Source organism: Zychaea mexicana (genome assembly GCF_025766255.1).
Source record: "Zychaea mexicana strain RSA 1403 chromosome Unknown BDB00scaffold_17, whole genome shotgun sequence".
NCBI classification, from domain to species: domain Eukaryota; kingdom Fungi; phylum Mucoromycota; class Mucoromycetes; order Mucorales; family Lichtheimiaceae; genus Zychaea; species Zychaea mexicana.
In genome coordinates, this window is record NW_026516680.1 from 528,826 (window position 1) to 556,017 (window position 27,192).

The 27,192-nt window shown below is 43.4% G+C and overlaps 10 protein-coding genes across 10 annotated transcripts; 6 read left to right on the top strand and 4 right to left on the bottom strand.

Annotated features, from left to right (window-relative positions):
* Positions 1-314: 314 nt before the first annotated feature.
* BDB00DRAFT_869965 (POT family-domain-containing protein) lies at positions 315-2,559 on the top strand (the record flags this gene model as incomplete). Its single annotated transcript, XM_053126655.1, has 7 exons — positions 315-428; positions 520-646; positions 735-804; positions 899-920; positions 1,003-1,728; positions 1,815-1,987; positions 2,094-2,559. The coding sequence occupies 7 exons, from the start codon at positions 315-317 to the stop codon at positions 2,557-2,559; spliced, it is 1,698 nt and encodes a 565-aa protein (XP_052982329.1).
* A 1,619-nt stretch (positions 2,560-4,178) lies between these two features.
* BDB00DRAFT_869967 (uncharacterized protein) lies at positions 4,179-5,951 on the top strand (the record flags this gene model as incomplete). The annotated part of the gene is made up of 9 exons (XM_053126656.1): positions 4,179-4,215; positions 4,294-4,372; positions 4,459-4,517; positions 4,590-4,747; positions 4,848-5,030; positions 5,109-5,228; positions 5,320-5,605; positions 5,690-5,793; positions 5,922-5,951. The coding sequence occupies 9 exons, from the start codon at positions 4,179-4,181 to the stop codon at positions 5,949-5,951; spliced, it is 1,056 nt and encodes a 351-aa protein (XP_052982330.1).
* A 331-nt stretch (positions 5,952-6,282) lies between these two features.
* BDB00DRAFT_953734 (Septin-type guanine nucleotide-binding (G) domain-containing protein) lies at positions 6,283-7,862 on the top strand. The gene is made up of 4 exons (XM_053129626.1): positions 6,283-6,747; positions 6,859-7,150; positions 7,250-7,442; positions 7,587-7,862. Exons 1-4 carry the CDS (start codon positions 6,367-6,369, stop codon positions 7,807-7,809), a joined length of 1,089 nt encoding a protein of 362 aa, XP_052982331.1. The 5' UTR covers positions 6,283-6,366; the 3' UTR covers positions 7,810-7,862.
* On the bottom strand, positions 7,829-8,989 carry BDB00DRAFT_811552 (AP-2 complex subunit sigma). The gene is made up of 5 exons (XM_053122642.1): positions 8,834-8,989; positions 8,549-8,752; positions 8,413-8,466; positions 8,290-8,307; positions 7,829-8,200 (listed from the first exon to the last, which is right to left on the bottom strand). The coding sequence occupies exons 1-5, from the start codon at positions 8,900-8,902 to the stop codon at positions 8,024-8,026; spliced, it is 522 nt and encodes a 173-aa protein (XP_052982332.1). The 5' UTR covers positions 8,903-8,989; the 3' UTR covers positions 7,829-8,023.
* Positions 8,990-9,075: 86 nt separating this feature from the next.
* Positions 9,076-14,127, top strand: BDB00DRAFT_927113 (uncharacterized protein). Its single transcript, XM_053128866.1, has 13 exons — positions 9,076-10,189; positions 10,326-10,598; positions 10,678-11,001; positions 11,087-11,175; positions 11,257-11,374; positions 11,455-11,603; positions 11,681-11,851; positions 11,934-12,051; positions 12,139-12,282; positions 12,349-12,537; positions 12,608-13,189; positions 13,286-13,633; positions 13,726-14,127. The coding sequence occupies exons 1-13, from the start codon at positions 9,380-9,382 to the stop codon at positions 13,858-13,860; spliced, it is 3,450 nt and encodes a 1,149-aa protein (XP_052982333.1). The 5' UTR covers positions 9,076-9,379; the 3' UTR covers positions 13,861-14,127.
* BDB00DRAFT_811556 (rRNA processing/ribosome biogenesis-domain-containing protein) lies at positions 13,980-17,295 on the bottom strand. The gene is made up of 10 exons (XM_053122643.1): positions 16,904-17,295; positions 16,600-16,761; positions 16,271-16,535; positions 16,046-16,172; positions 15,884-15,971; positions 15,717-15,817; positions 15,548-15,628; positions 15,320-15,476; positions 14,879-15,241; positions 13,980-14,782 (listed from the first exon to the last, which is right to left on the bottom strand). Exons 1-10 carry the CDS (start codon positions 17,216-17,218, stop codon positions 14,126-14,128), a joined length of 2,316 nt encoding a protein of 771 aa, XP_052982334.1. The 5' UTR covers positions 17,219-17,295; the 3' UTR covers positions 13,980-14,125.
* A 52-nt stretch (positions 17,296-17,347) lies between these two features.
* Positions 17,348-21,117, top strand: BDB00DRAFT_811559 (SAC3/GANP/Nin1/mts3/eIF-3 p25 family-domain-containing protein). Its single transcript, XM_053122644.1, has 8 exons — positions 17,348-17,739; positions 17,856-18,035; positions 18,140-18,250; positions 18,359-18,602; positions 18,682-19,251; positions 19,359-20,212; positions 20,282-20,643; positions 20,710-21,117. Exons 1-8 carry the CDS (start codon positions 17,401-17,403, stop codon positions 20,855-20,857), a joined length of 2,808 nt encoding a protein of 935 aa, XP_052982335.1. The 5' UTR covers positions 17,348-17,400; the 3' UTR covers positions 20,858-21,117.
* An 83-nt stretch (positions 21,118-21,200) lies between these two features.
* BDB00DRAFT_759272 (uncharacterized protein) lies at positions 21,201-21,728 on the bottom strand (the record flags this gene model as incomplete). The annotated part of the gene is made up of 2 exons (XM_053119109.1): positions 21,201-21,545; positions 21,588-21,728. 2 exons carry the CDS (start codon positions 21,726-21,728, stop codon positions 21,201-21,203), a joined length of 486 nt encoding a protein of 161 aa, XP_052982336.1.
* Positions 21,729-23,949: 2,221 nt separating this feature from the next.
* On the top strand, positions 23,950-24,199 carry BDB00DRAFT_759329 (uncharacterized protein; the record flags this gene model as incomplete). The annotated part of the gene is made up of 2 exons (XM_053119113.1): positions 23,950-24,013; positions 24,072-24,199. 2 exons carry the CDS (start codon positions 23,950-23,952, stop codon positions 24,197-24,199), a joined length of 192 nt encoding a protein of 63 aa, XP_052982337.1.
* A 677-nt stretch (positions 24,200-24,876) lies between these two features.
* Positions 24,877-26,888, bottom strand: BDB00DRAFT_811572 (26S protease regulatory subunit 8). Its single transcript, XM_053122645.1, has 6 exons — positions 26,656-26,888; positions 26,464-26,561; positions 26,072-26,359; positions 25,786-25,949; positions 25,437-25,689; positions 24,877-25,346 (listed from the first exon to the last, which is right to left on the bottom strand). The coding sequence occupies exons 1-6, from the start codon at positions 26,777-26,779 to the stop codon at positions 25,095-25,097; spliced, it is 1,179 nt and encodes a 392-aa protein (XP_052982338.1). The 5' UTR covers positions 26,780-26,888; the 3' UTR covers positions 24,877-25,094.
* Positions 26,889-27,192: the final 304 nt, after the last annotated feature.

The window sequence follows — 27,192 nt, forward strand, 5'->3', positions numbered from 1 at the left end:
TCGAATCAAGCGGAGTTGCCTGAGTTGGCCACTTGGCGGGTGCACAGGCAAGTCATCATATGGCAGCAAACCAGGCCATATTCTCCAAAAGGGGTTAATCTTCCAAGGTTCCATGGACAACAGACAGAGTGAGCTCAGTGATCAGGTACTCCTCAAGCTGTGTGCAACCAATCATGTGTGGCATTCCAATACTGCCTACAGAAGAGCAAAAGCCAGAGGAAAGACACGATGTATAAAATAGCGCGCTTTCCACTCGTCCCCTTTCACCCTTTTCTTTTCTTTTACTTGCTCTGTCTCCCTGCCTCTCTTCGATCATGTCAGAGAAAATCGAAGAAAAGGACGATTTTAGAAGCGTCGACGTCGTGACAGTCCATGATGATTCAGAACACCCTGCCCCTACAGAAGAAGACTGGAAGAACCTGCGCGAGGTACCTGAACGAGACAAACCGCTTCGTCAATCTTTTTCTTTTTTAATTTTGGTCCATCTGTTTACTGACCTTCCCTTCTCTCTTCGTAAAGGTCGGCGATCATGTGCCCTTCTCTGCTTTCCTTGTCATTCTGATTGAGCTGTGCGAGCGTTTCACTTACTACGGCTTAACTGGCCCTTTCCAGAATTACATTCAACAGCCTGCGCCTCCGGAAGGCTGTAAGTAGGATTTTTGGCTTTCTCACGCATACGCTGTGCGCACTCAACTAATCATGTGCGCCATGTTTCTTTTTGTTCAAAACGTCAGATCCCGCTGAACAGCCTGGTGCTATGGGCAAAGGACAACAGACTGCTACTGCCTTGACGACTTTCTTCCAGTAAGTAGAATGCAAAGTTTATCTGACGCAAAGTACACCAAATCACATTACGCCCAACGTTCTCACGTATTTTCATTTTCTTTTCTTTCAAAAGGTTTTGGTGCTATATTACACCGGTATGTCTTTGAATGTCCCTGCATACAAGGCGTAAACAGGGTTTCGTAAAAATGCTAACCTGTGTGGCTTTGTTGTCATTAGATTCTCGCTGCTATCGTCTCGGATCAGTACCTTGGAAAATACAAAACCATCCTCGCATCATCTATCATCTACATGGTTGGCTTGCTCATCCTTGTGTGCACCTCCATCCCCACTGCTATCGAACACAATGCCGCATTCCCTGGCTTCATCGTCAGTATCATCTTGATCGGTTTGGGCACCGGCGGCATCAAATCCAATGTCTCGCCGCTCGTCGCTGAACAATACCAAAGCAGGGCACCTTTTGTTCGCACCCTCAAGAATGGCAACCGCGTCATCGTTACCCCACAAGCAACATACCAACGCATGTTCAACATGTTCTACTTTGGCATCAACGTCGGTGGTCTTTCTGCCATTGCTACCACCGAAATGGAAAAGAACATTGGTTTCTGGTCAGCTTACTTGTTGCCCCTCTGCATGTTCGTCGTCTGCATTATCGTTGTCGTCCTTGGCCGCAACCGCTACATCGAAGCCCCACCACGTGGTTCGGTCTTCTTGGAAGCTGGCAGACTTATTCGGTTTTACTTCAAGACCAAGAGCATGGAAGCCTGCAAGCCATCCAACCTCATCAAGACCCATCCCGAATTGGCAGCCAAGGCTACCTGGGACGATATCTTTGTTGATGAGCTCCGCCGTGCTCTCAAGGCTTGTGTCGTCTTCTGCTGGTTCCCCATCTACTGGCTTTGCTACCAGCAGATCACAAACAACTTGATCTCCCAGGCTGCTACCGTAAGTTTCTGGCCTACACTGTTGGAACGAAAAAGAGGAAGGGTCATTGTTCACTGACAAACCTTTTGTTTGATCTGTGTTTATAGATGTTGACAGGTAATGTGCCCAACGATATCATGCAAAACATCGATCCTATTGCTTTGGTTATCTGTATTCCCATCATGGACAGAATTGTTTATCCTCTCCTCCGCCGTTTCGGCTTCCCCATGCGTCCCATCATGCGTATCTCCATCGGTTTCTTTTTTGCTGCAGTCGCAATGTAAGTTTCTTTGTTGGGTTGTCTTAGAGAAAGTGTATCAAAGTATACAATTATGTGGCCAGTACAGTATCTGACCATTAACATCTTTTCCCTTAATGCACAACAGGGGTTACTCTGCCGGTGTTCAGTCTATGATCTACCGCACTCCTCCCTACTATGATCATCCTGATGGCAACACCAACTGGATTTCTGCTGCCTACCAGATCCCATCATACTTCTTTATCGCCTTATCTGAAATTTTTGCCTCTATTACCGGGTTGGAATACGCCTACAAGAAGGCTCCTCAGTCCATGAAGTCAATCGTCATGGCTTTGTTCTTGTTCTCCAACTGTTTTGCTTCCATCTTGAGTTTCGCCCTTGTATCCGTGACCGTTGATCCCAAACTCACCTGGATGTACACTGGTATTTCCTGTGCTGCCGGTGCTTGTATGGTCCTTGTTTACTTCTTCCATCATAAGCAAGACAAGACCGATGTTGAAGACGATGCTATCGCTCGTGATGATGCAGAAATGGAGAAGTATTATCACAAAACCGAGAAAGAAACGGAATTCGAGCCCAAGGAACTTGCTTAAGTCCTTCTTCTTTCGCCGCCTTTTACCATCCCTCCTTTCTTCCTTTTCATACTCCTCCCTTCCCCTTCCACATCTCCTCCTCTCTTTTCTACCCTTACATAAGGTCTTTGTGACCTCTTTATATAATCTACTATTACACAACACTACTCTTGGATAGCAGGCTGTATGGCTCTGTGTATGTACCTATTACTTACGATATATACTTATTATTTTTGTAAACCTATCTACTACATAAAATATCATTCCTTGTTCACTGGCTGGTATCAAATCAAACCCACACTCACTCACAAAGTACCGCCTTCTCTTTTGTGAGTGACATTTTGTACTTGGCTTCTTTCAAGGAACCCCCGATTTTTTATCTACTACTAACTGAAAATAAATCTGCAAAAAGGATCCGCTCAACAGTGTTACTTATTGATAGAAAAATGGTCCATAATCAGAATTCGGATCAAAGTATCTAGCATATTGCAATGTCACTGGATAGTAGCCGCATGATTGGATACAGTAGATCCAATACATAACTTTGTGCAACAGCTATTTGTCAAATGCCTGTTGTCAGAACAAGCGTGGATCCTTTTATATATATATATAATTGTTCACCTGATCTACAATCTTTTTTTTTGGGGGGTTCGGAACACAAAGTGCATCTGTTTTAAAGGTATTACGGTTAATTGGAGAGAGGAAGAAGGTGGATGGAATAGCAAATTGTACACTGGGTTGTTGAGAGACGGGAAAATATGACGGAAAAGAAGATGCGTGATATGCAAAAGGAGAAAGAGAGAGGTGGAGGTAGACAAAAAAGAATTATTCATCGTTACATTGAATAGAAAAATTGCAAAGAGTACTGTTTAGAATCTTGATCCCAATGTGTCCAGAACTTTCCTTCTGCCCGATCCACTTCCTTGCTCTCCACCTTGAATGCTACAGTCTCATATGGTTCAGCAGCCACCAACAGATATTGATAGCCCTTGTTAGGTGCCTCGATCCTTTGCTCATAGGCTGACATAAACCGATAGCGAGGAGTGATATCTTCTGCAATTTGTGGATATTGGATTTGGAACAAGAGGCCGTGCTGTCGAGTGACTGGGTCACGTACTTTGGTGATTCGATAACCAGGTCGTCCGATCTTGATGACATTGCGTCGCTGCACCGAAGGTTTCGCAGGGCCCACTGCTGGCTGAATAGCTGACGATTCTTTTGCTTCCTTGGCTGCACGTCGTGCGAGATTGGTCTGATGCTTTTTGCCTTGGGTATGTGCAAGGTAGGATCCTTCGCTGGTGTGTAAAGTCAAACACAGTTTACATTCGTACGATCCCAAGTGATTTTTCATGAAATAGGGATCTTTGGAAATGTCAATCGTTTCCAAAGCAAGCTTGCGAAGACGCTCTCGACGATCGACGTTTGATTCGGACCATCCTGCGACACCACCGCTTCTGATTTTGCTGCCAACTCGATTTTGGAAATCCATGTTTTATATGAGTGTGCGTATGTCTGTGAAAAAAAATGAAGCGAGAGAGGTTTGCTTTGTGTGTGCAAGGAGTTTCAATATAAGATTTTGGTATAGGTGGAACGAAAAAGCGCTCTGAACTTTTTCTTTTTACCAGTTATTTAAAAAGAGAATGAATCAACCAGCAAGAGGCTCACGCGTAGTGTTCGGTATATAGTTTTTCTTGCGATTAAAAAGAGCCGCTCATTGTTTGCGAGAATCTAACGAGTCGAATATACATTGCTTAGTGGGCAACATCCCTTTTGAATTAACTGAAGAGCAACTGATTGACATTTTCAAAGAAGTCGGCCCTGTCGCTTCATTTCGGTAATATAGAGGGAGAGAGACTTTGTATGTTACCATGCTGAAGGAAGAGATAAATCTTAATGCTCGTACGCACCTTTGTTGTGTAGTTTGTTATTCGATCGTGAAACAGGACGACCGAAGGGATATGGATTTTGCGAGTTCTATGGTTCGTGAATAGCGCGTCGTATTTTTTTCTTGAATAATTTGATCATTGACAGTTGTGATCCTTGAAATCTAGATGCTGAAACGGCAGCAAGTGCTGTGCGAAATTTGAACGACTATGACATTGGCGGTCGACAGATCCGTGTTGATTATGCTGCCATGGATCCTCACTTGGACAACCAACGACACCACAAACAACATCAACAGCAGCAGCAGCAGCAACCACCACAACCTGTAAATATTCCTATCAATAACGAACAACAGCAGCACCCCTTTTCCTCTTGGACAAATACTTAAACTTATATATCTATCTATCAATACATGATTTTAACAGCCTAGATCCGGACCTCCTCCACCGCAGGCACAAGCACCTCAACAGCCACCACCACCCATGATGGGACAACCGCCCGGTATGCCACCAAAGCCGCCGGGATCTGGTACCTCAGTCGATGAAATCTCCAAAGTGTTGGCGTCCATGAGCTCACAGGATCTATTTACATTAATGACGCACATGAAGGTTTGTATAACCGTCAGCATACATGCGTCAATGGATAGTTGCGTCCGTTGGATATCACTAACATGTGCATACAAATAGCAAATGTCCTTTGATCGACCAGGCTTTACACGCGAGTTTTTGGGATCCAATCCGCAGGTTGCATACGCATTATTCCAAGCAATGGTAATGATGAACATTGTTGATCCAAACATTATCACGGTAAGTGCTAGGTTGCCCTTAGTATCCCTTTTAATCGAGGTATGAAATAATATTAAACAGATACTTGTTTAATATTACCTGTTATTTGCAGAGAATTATGAGCAATCCAACCGGCGCAACACAGTCGCCAGTTGCTCCACCTTCAGCACCGACACAGCCTGTACCGCAGCCGATGCAACCGCCTATGCCTATGCCTCAGCAGCAACAACCACAACAACCACAACCACTGCCACAACCGCCACAGCAGCAGCAGCAACAACAACACCAACAACCGCAGCATTTACCACCACAAATGGCTCCACAGATGACACCGCAAATGCCCTTTATGGCGCCTATGGGAGGTGCAGCAGCAGCAATGGGAGCAGCACTTGGTGGAGGTAAATTAATTGATAAAGTATTCTTTTGTTACGGACTGCTCATACTAGACCCGAATGTGCTAATCCACCATGTCTTGTGTTCAGATGTCAAAGAGCAGCAAAAGGCATTGTTGATGCAAGTATTACAACTGACGGACGAACAAATCAATGCACTTGGTCCAGAGCACAGAGATCAAATAAGGCAACTGGTAAGATTTTCAAAGAGATATGTGAAATGTTGTTTGGTGGGAAAACAGTATTGTATTATGATTGTGGATGTGGTGATATTCAGTTTCTAACTGACAGCTTATATTCTGTTTTGCTTTGGTACCTGCAGAAAGCACAGCTTATGCAACAGCCGAGATAGCTCGTAATGAAATAAAGTATCTTTGTGGGGTGTGTCATAGCAATTACGGCTGTTTTTCTCTCTTTCGCTTTCTTGATGGTGATTTGTTTGTTTGTTTCCTCAAAGCAATAAGCTCTCTTTCTCGGTTGACTTCCTTATATTTTCCCGGCTGTGTGGCAGTGGTGGCTGTGGCGCTCTTATGATTAAAATGACAGCTGCGCAATCTCTTGCTGTACACTATTCCTTCGGTTGTGTTATGAATATCACTTTTTTCTTTCTCTCTCTTCCTTTTCAAATAAACAAATCAACAAACAAATGGCCCACATCTCTCTGGCAGATCATATCTCAAAAGAGAAAAGGTATATAAAAGCACATTGTTTTGACAGGTGTGCCAAAAGCTGTTCTCCTTGGTGCAAGAGCACAACCTACAACAACAATGCTATACAACGCCTACTCTCAAAAACTCTCCGGTCAACAGACCGCTCGATCACGCAAGGAGCCGATTTCTTATTTCAATGTCATGGTGGCTGGCCAAGCTGGCACGGGCAAGACCATGTTCGTCCGAACGCTTTGCGAACGGCTCAAGTGCAACATTATCCAGGGAACCCTCGAAGAATCAAGACCCATGGTGCTCAAGGAACAGCTGCGTGCCACTGAGGACTTTTACAGCGTATCCATGCATGTGGAAGAGGATGGCGAAAGAATTTCGTTTACGCTGATCGACACACCCGGTTTTGATGATGGCTTGGCCATTGACCACCAGCTTCGCTACGTTGCTAAATACATCGATCATCAGTTTGAGCGCACGTTGATAGAGGTATACCATTGCTAGCATTTGATGTGTGTACTGTACGTCCGATATGTAACTAAGTGATATCTGAATACTGTATTCCCGTTTTCTGCTTCTTTTTGTCATCGCTGCTTTTAGGAAACAAAAGTGAAGCGTGATACAAAGGCCCTCGATACGCAGATTCATGCCTGCTTGTACTTTTTGGACACCATGGACAACTGCCTCAGCGACACGGATCGTTATGCGCTCCGAGTCCTTAGCTCCAGAGTCAATGTTATCCCTATTATCGGCAAAGCGGACACGCTCACCGTCTGCCAACGCGAAAATCTCAAGAAAGGTTTCCGAAATGACATTTTCGATGCGCTGCAGATACCAATTTACGGCTTTATTGATTTGGAAGACGACCAAGAGGATGAAGCAAGCAATGGACGTGACGGCAGCAGCAGCAAGAGCGCCAATAATGATGATGAACAGCAACAAGATCAACAAGAAAATGAATATAATGATCACAACGAGCAACGCGACGTAGAAGCTCTCGAACGAGGATCGCTTACGATGACATGTATTCTTGAAATGTTGCGCGAGTGTGTAGACGAAGACGACGATGAAGATGCACGTACCATGATCGGGTACTTGGAGCAAATGCCATACACCACCTTTGGATACGAAGAAGACCCTGATACTGGCCGTCCAGTGCCGCTCACACCACGCGAAACACAACAGTGCAATCATCACGGATCGCAAGATATTAAAGATTTTGAGCCATCCTCACCAAAACCAGCCAACGCAGCCCGCAGGAACAGCAGCAGCAACAACAACAACAACAGCAACAACAACAAACGAAACATGGCACGGCCGAATAAAAGCATCTTGGGTCGACGATATCCCTGGGCGGTTGTCGAGTGCAGCAACCCCGATCACTGCGACTTTGAAAAGATTCGATCTATGATTGTCACTGACCATCGCGACATGTTGCGTATTGACACTTTTGAGCGCTTCTACGAAAAGTATCGTACCGAGCAGTTGTTGAGCCGACGAGTCAACAGGCTTATGGCAACAGAGGTCAAGAATGGTAAAGTGTTGGCATGATCAAGAGTGGCAACAGCAGCAACAACAACAACAACAACAACAACAACAACAACAACCAGATATCCAGTCTCTTTTTCCTCTCTTTCCTTGTTCATGCGTTCTTCTTATGTTTGCTTTTTGTTCTTTTTCCCTTTCCCTTCAATTTGTTTTTATATATATGGTCCAAATAAAAATATGACGTGTATGCAAATTGGTATGCTGCTGCTTGCTGGTTCTAATGACGGAATCCTGCACGCAATGTTTCACTAGCCCGGGTAGATAGACTGCCTGTTGACACACTGCCCGATTTCTTCTTTGCCTTGTTCATCTCATTTATCGCTGCCACGATCTCATTCATGTTGGTTTCGAGTACCATGCCTCCTTGTACTATCTCTGACAGAATATGATGCACCTATCTCCGAGATATACATCATCCAATCAATATGACATGTAACTTTGGTATCATCTCTCCTCTACGTTAGCCTGCTTGTTTGTGGTTACCTCGTCAAAATGGAAAATCTAATAGGGCGAACGAGCAAAAAATTGGCTTTTTAGCTCTCTATACTATCCAACGATTCGGATATGGTAGCCGTCGTCGTCTCTCTATCCATTATATTCACATACCAGGTCCAATTCACACACGTTTTCAAAACAGCGATCCAAACTTTCGACAAACACCTGGATATGCACGTTCGTTTATGAGTTTTGAAACAAATGGAGTAATGCCTGAAGAGAGATAGAGAGTGAAAAAGGCGCAAACCTGAATCAAGTCTAGAATGCCAAGCTCGCTTTCGCTTTCATCGACCACAAATACAAAATAGAGTGTTGCATAGTGACGGTAAATTACGCGTGTGTCTTTGCCACCCAAGAGTTTGCTTCCTTCAAGAAAGTTGCATACTGTGTCAGGTCGTTTTGATACGAGTGAATATATTTCTTGAACCAGTGCCTGTTGTGTTGCGATATCCTGTAAGCGAGAGGGAAGAGCCCTCGCATTGTTAATAAAGTGCTGCTGTGGTCAAATGACTCCACTCGATGGAAACGTTACAATTTGTTGGTAAAATTTAATTAACCGAGGTTTGCCATGGTTGTTGAAGATTAAAACAGATTTGATCATTATAAAGTACAGTGAGGAAGTTGGCCACTCTAGAGCAGAAATGGCGACGGATTAGGTGGGAGGCGTCTAGCTCCGACAAGGTCATCCGTACATCCGAGGCACTTGCGGGTTTTCGGTTGCTTGGAAGATGTGCTTCATATTCTGACAGCACTCGCTCTTTGTCGCGTATATGTCAGAAGCTAGCACATCCTCAAATCTTCTGTAATCTGGTTCCATACACCTCGAGCAATCTGCTGCTTGCATGAAAATCATCGAACAAGAAGCCCGTACACGGCGGCAAATCATCCGTTTTAGCAACTTTATTTTTTTCATATAAAATCCAGATCGGGCACAAAGACAGCAAACCGAAACAAAACTCAGTTACATACTAGCCTTTCACCTGCTTCCTACCTTCTTTTCCCCCTTTTTTCCTTTTTAAAAAAATAAACCCTCATCGACCATCTCTTTTAAGAAAGCGAATTCTAAATAAACTCGGTTATGGAAGTCAAGTCTGGGTCAAAACTTCGTCGTAGCGGGCGCAGCAAGAACCGCACGGCGAATCCAATGGCCGTATACGATTACGCTCTACGATGTGCACTTCGAGCATACCTGGAACAGTCAGGCAACAACAACAGTGCAGCATTGAATGCATCGAAAAAGGACCGAGGCGACAACCGTCATTCCATCCATATGGGTGTGAGCGGTGTACTCGGATCGCTGACGGACAAATTTGGTGATGATGAGAAAAAGTCGGACAAGTTGACACGAGAGATAGTACGCGGGCTCCTGAAACGACTTGACGAGGTGAAGAAGAGCAAAGACTTGTCGAAAATGGATCGCGAGGAAAAGATATTTCTGGCCATCATCTCGCAGTTTCAATCCAAGCTGCAGCAGCAACGGTATCGACCCACCGGTACCGTCAACGACCTTGTCATTACATTTCTGAAAACGGCTGAGGCTGAGCTTCGCAAATCGGATCCGAACCCTGCGATCTGGTATGAGGAACTCAACCGTCATATCGCCCGGTTTGCAGAAATCGTCAAGCAGACCGTCCAGGAAGATGCACCTTCGTCCGCCACCCCCGAATTGATGGAGAAGCTCAACCATTTCATCACGCCGACGAAGCGACGCCAGTCGGATCGAAAGCAGCCTGCGCCGCCTTCACCAAACTCGCCTCAGCCGGCAGACGGTTCGATTGAAGCTCTCGAGAGTTTCCCCATGATATCCTTGATCCAGAATATGTTCCAAGTCAGTGATGCGGATCATCGAAAGAAGTTGAAGGAGCTTCGTGCTGTTTGTACTGATTCTGTAAGGAAAAAGCGAATGTTGGGATGTGGCACAGAGGGGTAGGAGCAGGAGAGAAAAGCTGGTAGCACAACTGCATATCTTGCGTATCCATGATGTGTGTATATGCATATGCTAACGGTGCTTTAATGTTGAAAAGGCTATTTTGATGGATCTCAAAAAATGTATCAACAATGTCCATACCAACCAATCGTTTCCCGGACGACGAGAAGATTTCCCCAGTCAGCAAGCGTACGATAACTGGCATCGCCGTGAAGTCAAACAGCTGACAGAACTGATGAACACAATGATGCTGATGAAGCCCAACTTGGCACTTAATTCAGCAAGCGAAACGGACATGGGCTTCTCCAACTTACTTGCGAGTGAAGGAGCTCGCTCGAGAAACTCGCTCCAACAAGGCGAAACTGATAGTGTAAGTTACAAAATTGAAACGGGGGGAAATACGTGTTGATAACATAGGCAACATTGATTGACATGTGAATTTATACTAGCAAAACACTTTTGCTTTCATTCCAAACGATCCTCGCTCCTATTTCCGCTTGCTCATGTCCATGTGTATCGATTATGATAACGAAGTGGTGCCAGATTGCGAACGCGCCAAAACGAGTGTTCTATCACAACAGTCTGACGAGCTTTTGCGTGAGTGCTGGCGAACATGGCGTCTGTCGTCTCCTTTCCGTGCCGTGTTGTATCTCGAACTTGTTCGGACCCGCTTTGATCAAAACAAACTCGATTTGGAAGATGTCAAGGATGCATCACGTGCTCTAGATAAAGTTATCAAGGAAAATGATTCCAGTTCTTGGGCGATCAATGATGTAAGCTTGAACTATTTTTTTTTTCGTTATATTCATTATGAAATGTACATATCACTCATTATGACACTTTTTGAAATGTGTCAAGCGAGAGTCTCTCATTCGTGCATATGAAGGTCTTAACCATACCCTGCTGCATGAATTGGAGGCCGCTCTCTCAGAATACTGGAAAATAAGGTAAATTTCATAGACCACGTACGCTTTCTTTCGTCGCTAAACTTACAAACGAAAACAATAATGTTGACCTTTGAACTATAGACCTTCTTGGGTATACGATCTTGTTGGAATGCTCGATAAAATATATGAAAACCCCGCATACTTAGAAGACCATGCCGATCCTATGTTAGCATTCTCTCGTTTGGAAGAGACAGTAGAGGTATGGTAAAAGACAGTGGGGATGAGTGGGTCTCATGTGTATCGGTTGCATTATATTTAATCCTGTATTTCTACATGTAGGGTGCTGCTGTGAGTCGATGGCGAACACTCGAGAAAGCGATTCTTGATGATACCCAGGACAGTCTTACCAATTTGCTTACATTGGCTGACAAACTTATCAAAGAGCTGGTATCTATATCTAAAAAGAAGTTTAGCACGCCAATCAAAGGGTAAGAGAGGAAATTTAAGACATGTTTTTTCTCTTCTTTCACACAAACACTGACATCTTGCATATTGAACATGATAGTTACTTGGAAGTTCCTGGCATTGTAATGGCACGACACATGCCATTTTTCGCCTTGGAAATGGAAAATTGGGCATATTCACCTGAAGCACGAAACGCACCTGTCGAGGTCACATTTGAATTATACCACAAAGTTCTGAGTCTGAAGCGACTCTATGATCAATATGGCCCTCGGTAAAGAAAAAACACTTTGACTTTTAGCAGTTGCATGAAACCTTTGTTTTATAACAACACACTTCGTTGAATGCATTTGTAGACAAAAGGCGGCCTTGTTTAAAGTAGAATCATGGTTCTTACAGCATGTCCGACGATGGCTCAAGACCACACACGCAGCAACTCCAGAATGGGTGGAAAATGCTATTAAACAAGATGAGGTAGGAGTGATGGATTTCCATATTACAAGGAATATGGACAAGAGTGTATAGGCTAACTTAGCAATATACCGTATCATCACCTCATAGTTTAAACCTATCAACGAAACAGCAGTACACTCTTCCTCTATTGTCGATCTATTCAGTATGTTCCACCAAGCTGTGGACTTTGTACAAAACTTACAATGGCCTAATGAGCTCCAGCGCTGCCGGTTCCTAACAGCATTATCAAAGGTAAAAGAGAAATAACAATGGTGCTCTAGTAGTATAAAGTTAAACTTGAACCCACAAATTTTATAGGTAATTGCCATTGCTCTTGATCAATACACAAATACCATTGAGCACTTCATTCTTGAAGAAGTCAGTCCACCGCAGGAATTGGAAGCCGACCCCTCCTCGACAGGCTCCTTCCTTGACAAAGCACGCTATCTTACTGGTAGCCATAATACTGTCAAAGAAGAAGCCATGCCACCCGATTTTAATCCAGAGGTAAAAATAGAACTGAATACATAGGTTTCTTTCGCAAAGCTCGGATCAATTAATACAGAGAAAATGATAGCTATGCGTAATGATCAACGACATTGAAGCAGCTCGTAGTCGACTTGACCGATTGTATCAAATTATGGACGTGGACGAAATTGCAGACAGAATGCGTGAATTCGGCTCTCCCGCAGTCGAAAAGACCGAACAAACGAACTTTTTGTACTCGATCCGTGTCGTTCGTGCCGAAAATTTACAGGCACTGGACAACAACGGCCTGAGCGATCCATATGTCGTTCTGGAAATCAGCAAAAGGGAAGTCGCAAAGACACGTACAGTTTACAAAACGCTCAATCCACGCTGGGATCAAACATTTGATATCTGGCTAAACGAGCGTGATGCCGACGCATTGGCCGTTGTTTATGATGAAGACATGATTGGTGCCAACCAAGAATGCGGCAGCGTTTGGTTTAAACTGTCGCCCAGTTATTTCGATGATTATCAGATGCATGATCTGAATCTTACACTACACCCTCAAGGCAAATTACATTTGCGTGTAAGTCTGGTCGGTGAAAAAGATGACATCCAGTTTTGGTTCGTCAAGGCATTCCGTACTCTGAAACGATCCGAAAACGATGCAGCAGCGCTCATCGTTGACCAGGTAAGATTCATTCTAATTGCCTCATTGACTTTATTCAGTCATGATAAACATACAATCGTACTAATCATTCCTTTGTTGGTTGTTATTGTTTACCAGATGGGTCGATTCATGCGATACTGTTTATCCCGACGCACATTGGATAAACTGATGCGCAAAGACAAGAGCTTCTTCTCATCATTTAGCCGCTCTAACAAGCAAGTTGAACCAAGCTTACAAGAGTGTGAAGATGCGATCGCCCCATTATTGGACTATCTGGAAAAGAACCTCAAAATTCTAAATGATAACTTGTCAGAAACCAATATGCAGTTGGTTGTACTGAAGATATGGAAAGAGGTGCTATTGACCTTGGAGGGTGTCTTGCGTACTCCCAAGACCGAGAATAACCATCAACAAGATGCCTCACTGGACGAATACGAGGAACACATCGTTCTCAAATGGCTCGAGGTAAATGTCCTTTTTATTTATTTTCATGACTGGTCAGCGAATAAACAGATATCCATGGACGCGTGAACTCATATTATGTATTCAATCAACAGCTCCTGAAAGTCTTCTTCAACGGTGGTGAAGATGGAGATGCAGTACCACTCGACAAATTGGAAAACAAGCATTATCGCTCGCTTATTCAAGATGTCCGTCATCACAGAGACTCTGCTCCTATCGAGGGTTACTAATCTTCTTTTGCTTCTTTACTCTTATCCTTTGCCACCATCACACCAGTAAAAAACGTCCCTTGTCTTCCCCGTAATATATATCCTTTTCTTTTGCAAGTCAAACCAACGCGCACATGCATGTACTATTACAAAACTTCCCCTCGCTCCTTTTTTTCTCTCTTCCTTTCAATCTTATACATATATATATATATATATACTATGCCGTTTTTCTTTTTTTCTTCTTTATTACCATTATTATTACTGCTTGCGTGTGTCTTTTGAAAATTTAGTCCTCCATGCTGATTTCCGGTATCTCAAACTCCTCGTCGTTAGATTCGTCCTCTTCCATAGTAGTGGTTCCTTTGTTCTTGCCGTTGGTTTGCTTTGGTGGTTGTGTTGATGATGTAGATGTATCACTGAATGATTCAGCCGTAAAGCTGGTTACGACCTTATCTGAATTATCACCATCGGTTGCCGATAGTGACGACGTTAAAGAAGAGAATACTGGGGCTACTACTGGTGGCTCTTGATTAGATTTTTCTTCTTCATCACGGCTCGCGGAAGGGATAGTGGTAGCTGATGCAGAAGAATTGCTGTTTGGGTGTTGATTTTGCATCATCGTTATATCGTCGTCGTCGTCTTCATCTTCTTCAGGAACACGTATCACGTTGGAGCGAGAAACCACAGGACTTTTTGTTATTGGTGCCGCTTTCTGTACAGGAGATGCTGGTTGCTCTACTTGTTCAGAAAGCTTTTCGACCTGCTCTTCTTGGTCTTCTTTTTCTTCTTCAAGGAAGAAACTTGTGACAGTGGTGCTGGTAGTAGTAGATGTTGCTTGTTGTACTGGAGGAGGCGGTGCTGGTGTTGCGCGTTGAATTGGAGGCATTCGAGTATGCATACAAAGATCACAGATTGCTAAGCCTTGCGTACATATCACACGAAGCTGTCAATGATAATTATAACAATCCATCAGTAAACGTCTCTCACTTTTCTTTAATATACAGAGCGGGAGTGGGAGGAAGAAGAAGACCATATATACCTCATGTGTCTCGTCATTCTGTCCAGCACTGAAAATCCTGACAGCATGCGGTAAAAGACTGGCCTGGTTGGTATTTGGGCTCATGATGGAACTCAGCAAGCATTTGTACAGACAACACTTGACAGCAGAGCTTTCTTCGTTAGAGTCGCCAAGATATGCTGCTTGCAAAATTCTTGAGACTACAATAGTATCGATCGAGGAGCGCAAATTGGCGTCCATGGAATTGCCGTGTAAGGTCAAAAGATCTTGAAGTACTTCGAGTGCTGCCATTTGAATATCGCACGGCTGATAAGAGATGGAATCGGCGTTTGTAAAAGCGTCGGAACTGATATGCTCGGCGCGTCGTTTCTTGCCTGCGACCTTCTATTATATTATAACAAAACGGTTCAATCTTCACTAGGAGATCAAAGTGCCACTACAGTCACAATATATTCCTCTTACCTTCTCTGGTACAACGACATCCAACTTTTTACGCTCAATTGCCTTCAAATCGTCAATAGCAGAAGAAATCACGGCTTTCAAAATGGTGTCGGCAAAAGCGTATCCGAACTTTCGCAAGCATAAAGAGATAAGGTTATACACCGATATTTTGACAGCTCTATATTAAAATTGACAGAGTATTAGCTACACACAGTTGTGCCACTTTTGGCTTTTTGATAGCCACATTACCTCTTTTTGCTATTTTCACTCAATAACCGTAAAAGAATACGAGCCAGCAGTTTGCCATATTGTGCCATACCTGCATCCGCACTATAATAGACCCATTGAAATGTATGATAGTCAATAGCCATTCCTCTTCATCCAAATAAAATCGACATTGACGACGGAACGAACATACCATAAAAGTAAGCTTGCAAGCAGCTTGTTTGTGCCTAAATGGAGTGCTGGGAGACATGTCATAAGACAAGCATATTCATCCTTGGGCTTAAATTCCCGCATCTTTCCAAGAGTAGGGTTAGTAACTTGAATGGGAAAAGCACACATGAACAAGTAAAAGGTACTCACCACACAGCCTTGGTAGACGTTATAAATTCGGCAACAGAGTCGCGTGAGATGAGCAATAGGCACACCTACCGGTACCATCGTTTTTGACCTGTCAAGATTTTTTTTTTCATTTATAGATTAGATAACACTGGGGGAATTATAGCTTCTATACTGTAAACTTACGTCAAATAAACAGCAATGGTATCTTGTATGTATCGAATTCGTTTCAAAAGTGTCGGGAATGCTTCAACGTAATCTGGTGCAATGGAGGACAATGGATAACCTGCCACTCGATCCGGAACATTGTCCTCTAATTCACACATAAAATTTAACCAGTGTAAGTTACGAAAAATAAAACCTTTCGTCTTCTTCATCTTTCCTCTTGCATCCTTCAATATATATGTATACCTTCATCAACCGTATCAAACAACCGATCCAATGCCTCGTGTACTGAACCAACAAGTCGCATCAACATTTCTTGCCAGTTACTGGCAAAGTTGGTCTTTGTACTAGTTCGACAGGATGCGGCCAGACATCTGCCAATCAAGTTTGGAGACACGTCTGTGGTGCCATCCAAACATGAAATATACATCTTCAATGTCTGATCCGTAATGTGGCGTGACATGGATGGGAAAAGCTCCATGTTTTTCGATAATGCAACGAGTGTTACTGGCTGTATACAGCATACTTGGTTAATTCACCTCATTCTGCTATCCTGTTTCTCCAATAAAACATACTATCAATTCAGGGTTACGGCCAAGAGTAAGAAGGAGCTGGTTGAAGCGGGGTAGCGACTTGCTTGTCACTTCGGCATGCAACTCGGTCTTGCCGATCGTCTTTTCAAAAAGAACAGAGAGCGTTTCGATAGATGCTGTGATATTCATGGTACTTTCTGGTTTCTATATAGCGAAAAAACAACAACAAGCCATCATCATGTCAGCTCGTATACTTTCTCTCTCTTTCTCTTGGAATCACTTTCAGAAAAAAAGAAGTTTTCTATATGCGTCGCCACCACATTATGATTGAATGAATGATTATTACCGCAAGGATACCCAACAACTGTGCTGCCCAAGACTGTACGCCCGAGGCATACAAGCTTTCTGACTGGTCACATGTTTCTTTTATCAGACTGATCGCAGCCCAGCGTGTCGTGGCTTGCTTAGATCCGAGCAACGCGTTTAATCGTACTGTCCATTTGCGTTTGACAATGGCGTCGTCGTCGTTTTTAGCATCGTCCGTCAAAAGGTTATTGTTAGTGATCGCCTCGAGAATGAACGGAAGAAAAGTGCAAACGCGTGACTCGTCTGCTAAATAGTCAGAGAGGATCCGTGATAATTGTGCCGCCACCGTTGTCATGCTCTAGGTTTTTTAACGGCGGAAATGGTGGTTCGTGTAGACAAGTAGAAAATAATAATAAAAAAAGTTCAATGGGTTTTGAGTTCCAGCGGCGGCGTTTCATAACTCGCAAGTTTGGAAATTTGGGCGCTTTGCTCTCTTTGTCTCCCTTTCATTCTTATACCTCCTCGGTCTCGTTCCTCATGTTTACTCAAAGAAACAACGAAGGGCGCGGTGGCTCCAATGCACCACGCGGACGAGGTCGTGGTAACAAGTACATGGGACGGAAACATGGAGACGGCTCAAATGCTATTCCCCACAACAACAACAACAACAACAACAATAAGAATCATAACCCTAATGCTGGCAATCAGAAAAACGTGCCCAAACATCGCAACAAGCAGTGGACACGTCCAGGTCTTCAGCAAGATCACGACATTTCGTCAATGCAACCACCAGCAATGAGCTCAAAGAATACATCAACAGCCGAACAACGACTGAAACGTTTTGGCGACACGGATAAAAGCATTTTATATACCCAGGTATATATATTTATAGTTTGCAGGATCAAAAAATGAGCAATCCTACTATACACTATATTACTATGCTTCTATCCCTCCCTGGTCTCCTCCACTAATAACGGCATCTATGTCTTCAGATGAAAGAAGATCGTGTTATCGAACGTCGAGAAGCTATCAGAACCGGTCAGATCGCTGATCCTGATGTTCCTAGGCGCCTCGAAGACGCGATTGACTTTAGAGGAACATGTCAATCGATGTGTCCTGCTTTCGAAATTGTTGAGCGCGAAGTTCAGAATATGTTGGACCCCTTAGAAGTCGTAAGTCCCCACCAAATGCTCTCTTATATCGGATGACAGGCACAACATGGTACTGAATGTATGCTAATTTACTTGAACGGACCATACGCACGCATACGGAATAGGATGCATTTGGAAATGCGGATCCTAATAAGGCAGTGAAAAGATACCGCCGTTCTGCTGCAGGCAATGAACAGCCTCTACCATCCGATGTTCGTCCTCCGGCTGTCCTTACGGTATGTACTACTGCTTATTTTAATGGTGACTTGTAATATCGTGCAGAATAAAAAGGGGCTATTGGGCATAGCAATGTATATACTGACTCGAATCAATGCATTATACAGAAAACACTCGACTATTTGTTCAACAACGTACTTTCCAATAACCAGTTCATTTCTTGCCATGCTTTCTTATGGGATCGAACACGTGGAGTCCGTCAAGACTTTACGTTACAAAATATTCGCAATGTAGTAACTGTTCAAGTTCATGAACGCATTGCTCGCTTTCATATTTTGGCACTGCACGAGCTTTGTGAATATGATGAGGACAAGTTCAGTCAACAGCAAGAAACGGAACAGCTTGGAAAAGGTAAATGAACAACAAAATAAAATAAGCTGACGACTTATTCTCTAACTTGTCCATCATGGTGCTACTACTACTGCTATAGTGCTTATCAGTTTGATGGAATTTTACAACGATCTACGACAAGAGAATATCCATTTGCCAAACGAAGGCGAGTTCCGAGCATACCACTTAATATACAATATCCGAGATCATGAACTTGCATCGCGCATGATGACAATGCTACCCGAATATGTCCGCCAACATCCTTATCTAAGGCAAGCATTCCGATTCTATGAAAGTATTCAACGCAACAACGAAATTATGCAAACGTCCGAACGAAGAAACAAACCAGAAAACGTGCTGGCTGCGAAGAACTACTATGCAAAGTTATTCAAACTCGTTGGCAGCAGCGAGACACCCTTTCTCCTCGCCTGTATGATTGAAACGCATTTTGCGGAAATCCGAAAAGGTGCTCTCAAAGCCATGTCACGCGCGTACATCTTCAACTACAAGGGCGTGGACTCTGAATATCTACGACAGCTACTTGCATATGACGATGTAAAGCATTTCCTTGTCGAGGCAAATCTATACGGACTCGTGATTGAGAAAACAGACAACACCGTTCTCGTTCGATTTGGTCAGAAAATAAAAGGCAAAACAACCTTGTTCGTCGGTAAGTTTACTGCTCTTCTAATTGGCCTTTGCTTTGTATCTCGAAAGAAGACTGTACTCTGAAGAAAGTTTTGCGAGAGATCTAAATATAACAATGGTATTCATTAGAGCCATTATCATTACCACGCCAACGTCGATCGTGTCTGTTGGTGGATCCTAAAAAGGGTGGTAGATCGTACAGTGATATCATTAACAGTGATGCAAATTCCGAATTACATATCAGCACCTCAGTCACCGTTCGTGATCTCCAACATCCGCCTCTAGCCAACGTTGAGACGAAGAATACGACGTTTTTAAGCGGAAAAAGAACTTTACTGCCGACGAATGTAGTCACTGACTTTCCTGTCGTACGGCGCATCGTCAATGCGACTCCAACGTTGTCAGCAGAAGAGCTGGCCGAGCGAGAAAGAAAGCGCGCAGAAACACAGCAGCAGCAATTGAGGCAAGCCGCCCTTTTACAGCAACGACAAAGACAACAAAAACAAGAAGCTGCCATGCAAGCACAGCTAAGGGCGGAGCAAGAACGCAAACAAAAGGAAGCAGCAGCGGCCGCAGCAGCAGCTGCAGCAGCGGAGACGGCTCATCGACTTAAACAACAACGAGAAGCTCAAGAACGGGCTGCAATAGCCGAGCGCCAACAACGCGAAGCGATGCTTGCGGAACTGACCAACTCACTTGGTGCAGAAGTGTTCAATGCTACAGTTCTGGAAGAAGTGCAAGTCGTTGCGACGAGCACGCTCCACCAATATAAAGACTTGAAACGCAATATGCAACCATTGTTGAACCGCACACGCACTCGGATTACTTATAATCAACGGTTAGCAAAAGAGCGTGGCTGCCTCCATCGTCTAGTGGATCGATTATCAAAGCGAATTCTGAAACCCGCGTGCAAAGCTGTCAAAGCACAACGCGTACGAGAATGTCTATACTTGGAGAAACGTATGCTTGAATCCGTGAGAAAGGTAACAAAGATTGCCATCTGTTACGCTACAAAGAACAATGTCGCTCATCAAAATCGAAATCTTGTATAGAGTAAAGTATCAAGGGAGCAGCAAGACGCGTCTGTATGGGCGACAGAAAACTTTGCGGACCTGATACATCCCTTAGTCAAATGCTCCACTGTCGGACAGCAACAGCAACAACAACAACACAATTGGCAGCTCTGGATACACGTTGAAGACACGGCACTACAATCCACAAAGTGGTTCGCAAAGAAGTTTGGATTGGACGATGAGTTTGGACGACGGATCGAACGCTTCAAAGACAACACGATCATCACCATTCGCACAGTATCACATCAAAACCGCCTGTACGGCAAGGCAGTGGATGAGATGGGTGGGATCATCTTTTCATTGTCAGAAGTGCGCATACATGGAACGGATGACTGCAGAAAGTAAGTGCATGTGAGAGCCATCGTAAAACTACTACTCGTATGCTCACAGTACAAATAACAATTTAGTCAAAGGTACTGGAAGGCAGAAAAGGACCGTCTGGATAAAATGACAAACCAACTTTTGCAGTACAATCCACACATGCGCGTCCCGTTCATCTTTACGTACTGGCCACAAACATCGTCACTTGAACAAGCCGTACAAGAGGTAATATAACAAAAGAGCACTGCTGCTGTTTGGGAGGTGCACTATTAACCGTGTGAACATGACGACGATAGATTCCCGACCTGTTGGGGCTCCATGACAACTTCCTGGTCCAAGATTATCATATCGTCATCATGGATCCTTTCACAATCGCCGGACGACTCAGAGAAGAAATCCCATGGTTGGCCAACGCCAGCAACACCATCCAATCCTGTACATAGCTTTTTCTCCATCCCAATTCGTTTTTATGAACAAATATTTAGCAAAATAGTACAAAGCTTGCTATTATTTGTTGCGCAAAGTATATCAGATGGAATTTTACAAAGTCAAAGTTACGAGAGAAAGGGACATTTTTTTAAATGGTGGCATTTCGTACAACGAGTACTGGACACGGGCATTCATGGATACACTTGTCTGATACCGAGCCCAGGAAGACGCTCTTGACTGCGCCCAGACCGCGCGATCCGACAATCAAAAGATCCACTGGCTGTTGTTGTGTGAAGCGCGGCACGAGCGTCTTTGCATCACCCCACAGAATATGCTCCTCGCTCGAAATCTTCAGTGATCGTAGGTGGTCGCCCATTGCCTCCAGCCGTTCGCGTGCAGTTGCGCCTCCCTGTGGATGGGCCTCTGCTTGTTGGATGGCGTCGTTCATACGTGTGGGAGATGTGGATAGCATGGGTAAGCCCGATGTTCGTCGCTGGTGGTGACGCTCGTCTGAGGCTGACACGCCTCGTTCCACGGCAGAGAGCAGGATAAGGTGGTCCATTTCTGGACGGATGATGTTCTTTAGCGCCCAGTCGAAAAGCTTTTGGGCATCCTCGGTGCCATCGTATGCCAAAGCAACGCGGCGTTTATCAGTGATGGGAATATTGGCTGACATGGTTTTTTGTTTCCTTCTTTGAGTGGTTTGTAAAAAAGAAGAAGAGTGTTGGAAAACAAAAAGAAGTAATGAAACCAGCCCGTGCATTTTTATGCATACCCGAAACATCAGATGATTTTGACCCAGATTCCGGCAAAATGCTTTTTCGATCCCAGACACTACCGGCCTGTGTTTTTCCTTGCTTGTCACGCCAAAAATATTAATCACCAGAACGCACTGCGCATGATCTTCTCTGCATCAAACCAAGTCATCACCAACTACGAGTCCCTATACAACGCTCTGCTTAGATAGTACTGCTTACATGGCTCACGCAGTCTGGATATGATGACAGGTGAACATGTATTATGACGCACAGACTCGCCTTATTTCCGAGGAGAAGAGAAAGATTTCTCACTTTCCGCGTGGCTAGGTAACATTCCTTAAATGGAAGAATGGCCGATCGCCTGTGTTTTTCGAGTATGTACTTGGAATTCCACGGAATGAAACATCCACACGCAAGTACGCATGAGCTGTTTAAGAATAGCATACTTTCTGATATGAGTCATTTGCTCATCCTTTCGTCGCGTATTCCTTGAAAAGGCAGGTGAGTGAAAAAAAAAACATCCAATGTGTCGGCTCCATACCATACCACTTGACAACCATCACGCCTGTCATTTGTGGTAAAGTCCGACTTTCATGCTCCTGTCGCTGAACCTGAGGTTCCTAATGAACAATCAATAGCTATGACAGCGAGTACAACGACCAAAATGAAACAAGGACTACTAGACCGAATATAAGCGCATAGCTCTATATGCTCAATATCATAACGCACAACCAAACTGTACTTTGCCACCAACTAGAAGGAGCTACTGTGAATCATGCAGAAGATGGGTCAAAATGATATGTACAATAATACAGTCATACATGTCACCAACGATGGAATTATACCTAAGGCATTGGTGGTTCCCATTCACATCTTCTGGATCAATGCTTCGATAGACATCAGTAAGCTGTTTGTTGTTTAATCTCTTAGTATCACACTTAATCAGAAGAGCAGTGATGGGCAAGTATAACATACAAATAAACAAATTCACATTTAGGTGTTCCATGGCTAAGAAAGTTGCCTAGCCTAACAGGACAATCTGGCGCGGATGATGAGCCTTCATTCAAAATCTCTGAGCGAGAGCAGATGCTGCTTAACCATTGTGGTGAACAGAGTCAGCCTTACAGTGTCCAATTGCCAAAAGCAGTAAAGGAAGCTGCCTAGCCTGACAGACTAACCCGGCGCGGAGCACGGGAAGAACCTTCCACAGACTTGATTGTTGACCACGGTCGAGTCAACCTGATCGCAAAGAGTAGCAATGGAACAGAAAGATCAATAGCATTTGCCTACCTCGTTTTGCCTGTGCAAGATTTTAGGACAGAATGAAAGATACTGGTGTTGAAACATTGTATACGCAAAAAACTAATAATAATACAGTAACAATATCGTTTTGTTCAAGAGTGCGACTTACCATAAGTGCTACACCATCAAGGGTACTTTGTTTCAACGTTTCGTGGTTTTTGGGCTCAAAGTGTGCTCAGTCAAACCTAGTAGATTCTCTCGTTCTGATTGAGCTTCTCCAATATGTTAGGATGTGCATGACTGTTCCGAGAAAATACAAAAAATAATTTTCTCAGCACCATAGAAACATAACAATAACCCGTTAACTTGTCACATCATCGTTGTAAGCTATAAAGGAGCCAAATGACATAGTCATTAAGTATTTATGAGTTCATATTTTGAAGATTCAAATATTCCTAATGGTGCTTCCGTTGAAATTGAACATCATTGTATGTATGTCAACTCGAAATTCCGATAGCAGAACCAGTGGTGTAAATGCAGTGCATGTATACATCTAATATGAGCAGCTGTCTTGGGCACTTCATTTGGATATATCGCTTGCGCTAACAAGAGTATGTGCTCGAGAGTGTGTCTATAGTATATGAATATTTTTGTCCCCTTGCAGTTTACGCGCGCAAACTTATTATAAAATGAACAAAGAAAAAAAATAGCATTTCGAATAAGCAAAAAAAAATGTGGTTAGCACAACGTGCAACATAGTAGTAAATAAGCATTAAAGAAATTTAAGATGCCAGCAGCTGTGGCTGAAAACGGTCTGCCTTATCCGTGTGCTGGCTGTGGAGTCCATCATATGCGCTGGAAACGAATTTGCAAATATACAACCTTCACCTATTGCTAATGTCGCTGGCCGATCGCATTAAACAAACAAGTCATGCCGTTTTGACAGGCACCTCGCTCTCAGGTAATAGCAAAACAGTGAGATAAGAGTGCACTGGCTAACAAAATTTTACATACATTAGTCGTGGCAGGAGCAACAACCGGCGCCGCGGTAGCGATTCTCAGAAATGCACCTGTCAAACAATATACCGTTACAACTGCACTTAATTGTGGTGTTTTTGGCGCAACGTTCTTCAGTAAGTACATATAATATTGTATGAAAGAATAACTAAGTAGTTTAAAGCATCACATTTATCTTTATTCATTAGTTGTTCGTGAAACGTTTGCCAATCATCAACGAAACAAAAATCCTCAGTTTGGCCTGGAAGATTCACAAACACGCGACTTTGACGATCTAGTGAGTAGTACCTTAGCAGGTGCTACGACAGGTGGTTTATTATCGGCTGTCTACCGTAAGTTTTCCTCTAGCAAGAAGAAAAGTATATGTAATTTCTCACAATTAACGAATAAATATCATACAGGTGGTCCACGAGGTGTGCTGCCGGGCGCTTTTATGTTTGGTACGATCTGTGCTGCCATACAAACTGTATATACAACGGGCAATCGATGGCGTCAAGAAGCCATTTTAGGCTCTGTATCATCACCAGTAGAGCAAAAATCCATCTGGGAATCATTCAGCTTGCCTTCCTGGGTGCCCATGCGCATGCTTTCGAACGAAGAATACGAAGAGATGCTGGATACACGGTTAAAAACTTTAGAGATGGAGGTTGAAGAAATTGAGCGTGAAATGAAGCACAGCAGCAATAGCAGCGACGTCAAGTCATAGAAAAAGAGATATAGAGATCCTTTTGTATATACAGCCAATGGCAGTAATAAATTGTAGATAAATTCCAGCAACGAAGACCTAATAATATATATGCTGTCACTCCTGGATCATAAAAAAGCATCTTGCATTGTGTTGCAGGTCCTTTCTTGCCATGTCCCATTTTTATAAATATAGCACGATTCATGATAACCCACTTCTTTCTCCAAACTTCAATAAATAGAGAAATGGCAGCCGTTGGCGTTGATGATGGAATATATGGTGTATATGGGAGAAAAAAAAAAGATATTATAACTGATGGACTTTGACAAAAAAATTGTGTCTACTTCCAGAGCTTCTTCAAACTTGTGTTTGCATCTGAATCCTTCTTCATCACCTTGGCAACAGCCATTTCAAAGTCTTCTTGAGTAACATGCACACGTCTTTCTCGCAGAGCAAACATACCGGCTTCAGTACACACAGCCTTGACCTCTGCACCACTGCTGCCAGTCATCTTCTCCGCAATTTTCCGCAGGTTGATACCGCGGGTCAAGTTCATTTTGCGAGAATGGATCTTTAGGATATCAGCGCGAGCCTAGTTTTACGTATAGTTTCGATAAGTAACTGATCTTCATATATATGTACTCAAAGAAAATTTCATTCTTTTTATGTAAAAAAAACTTACTGCCTCGCTCGGTGGTGGGAATTCAATCTTTCTGTCGATACGTCCTGGTCGCAATAATGCTGCGTCGAGAATATCTATACGGTTGGTAGCCATGATGACCTTGATGTTTTTGGTAGGTTCGAAACCGTCGAGCTGATTGAGCAGTTCCAACATAGTTCTTTGTACTTCGGAATCGCCGCCGCCGCCGCTTTCTGCACGTGCAGAACCAATGGAATCGATTTCGTCCATAAAGATAATTGATGGTGCGTGCTCTCTAATAGATTATACCCTTCTATATAAGCAAATTGATCCAGTCCGTTTTCCTCCTTCTCTATTGTGCATTGACTCGCATATTCTTTGTTTTTTTTACCTTGCCATAACGAAAAGTTCTCGAACCATACGACTACCCTCACCGATATACTTTTGTACAAGTTCTGAGCCTGACACACGGATAAATCGACAATCCGTGTGATGAGCAACTGCTCGAGCCAACAAAGTTTTACCAGTACCAGGAGGACCATATAGCAAGACACCCTATAAGTAGAGCCCCAGTTTATGATGATGTAAATAACTTGTAAAAATTCGTCAAGTCCAACATCAGCAACATCATATGATATGTTGTTGCGTCTGTCGATCATATAGGTGAATGTATATACCTTTGGTTGAGCGATACCGAGCGATTCGAACAATTCGGGATGCTTCACCGGTAATTCGATAACTTCTTTGATTTCTTTGATTTGCTGTTCCAAACCACCGACCATTTCGTACGTTGAGTCTGGTACCTTTTCGACCATCATGAGCGATACAAGAGGATCCACTTTGTTGGGCAGGATTTTGTGTAACTGATACGAATCGTTGCGAAGGGCGACGCGTGTTGTAGGTGTCAACTGTGCAATGTCAATGTCGGAGCCAATGTCGACGACGTATTTACCTTCGGGATGGACCTTAATTCAAATAAATGTATTATTCATTTGTTAGTTCTCCCTATATCTATGTTTACATGAAGAAGGTTACAGTAGAATACCACAATCTACTACAGATTATGTACCTTGACCAAGACTTTTTTCTTTCCCATCACTTTAACGACTTCACCAACATACGATCCCGGTTCTTGCAAAAGCTGTAGTTCTTCTTTGAGCAAACGAACTATAGAGAGGAAGAATAACCATCGCGTTTGTGTAAGTAACTCGATTAATTAATCTTGCGCGTCATAGAACATTTGTATATCTGTATATTTTACCTTTAGCGTTCAAGGCATTTCGTTGTGCTTCCAACCGTCGCAAATCTTGTGTTTTATCATTGATAACGAGTTCGCATTCTTCAATTTTGGCTTGGTAATACGGTTTAACACCTTGTTGTGCCATGGTTTTTAACGTTTTGGAAAAAGTTGAAAGGAGAAAGGCTCACTAAGGGCAGGCAGCAGCAATTGCGTGTTCGTTCGGAAATCGAATCTCTTGTGACGCGCCATCATCACCGATTACCATAAGCAGCTTTGCATAGTAATACGTTTAAAAGTTTTGGTTTTATTTAACGTCTCTTTGAACACTGCGTCTAAGGGGGACATTTTGCTCGAGACAGGACTGAGGGGGTATGACGGGGTAAAAACCCTGTGTGTGGCACAGGGAAAAGGTTGTGAGTGAGAAGACTGAGTATCTGCTTTAGTTTAGCTGGATGAGAAGATATAGGTGTGGGAGATGTATAGTTGAAGACGTGCGAGGGATAACGTTATATGAATGGGGCTCTCTTTTTGTTTCTTTTTGTTTTTTTTTCTTTTTTG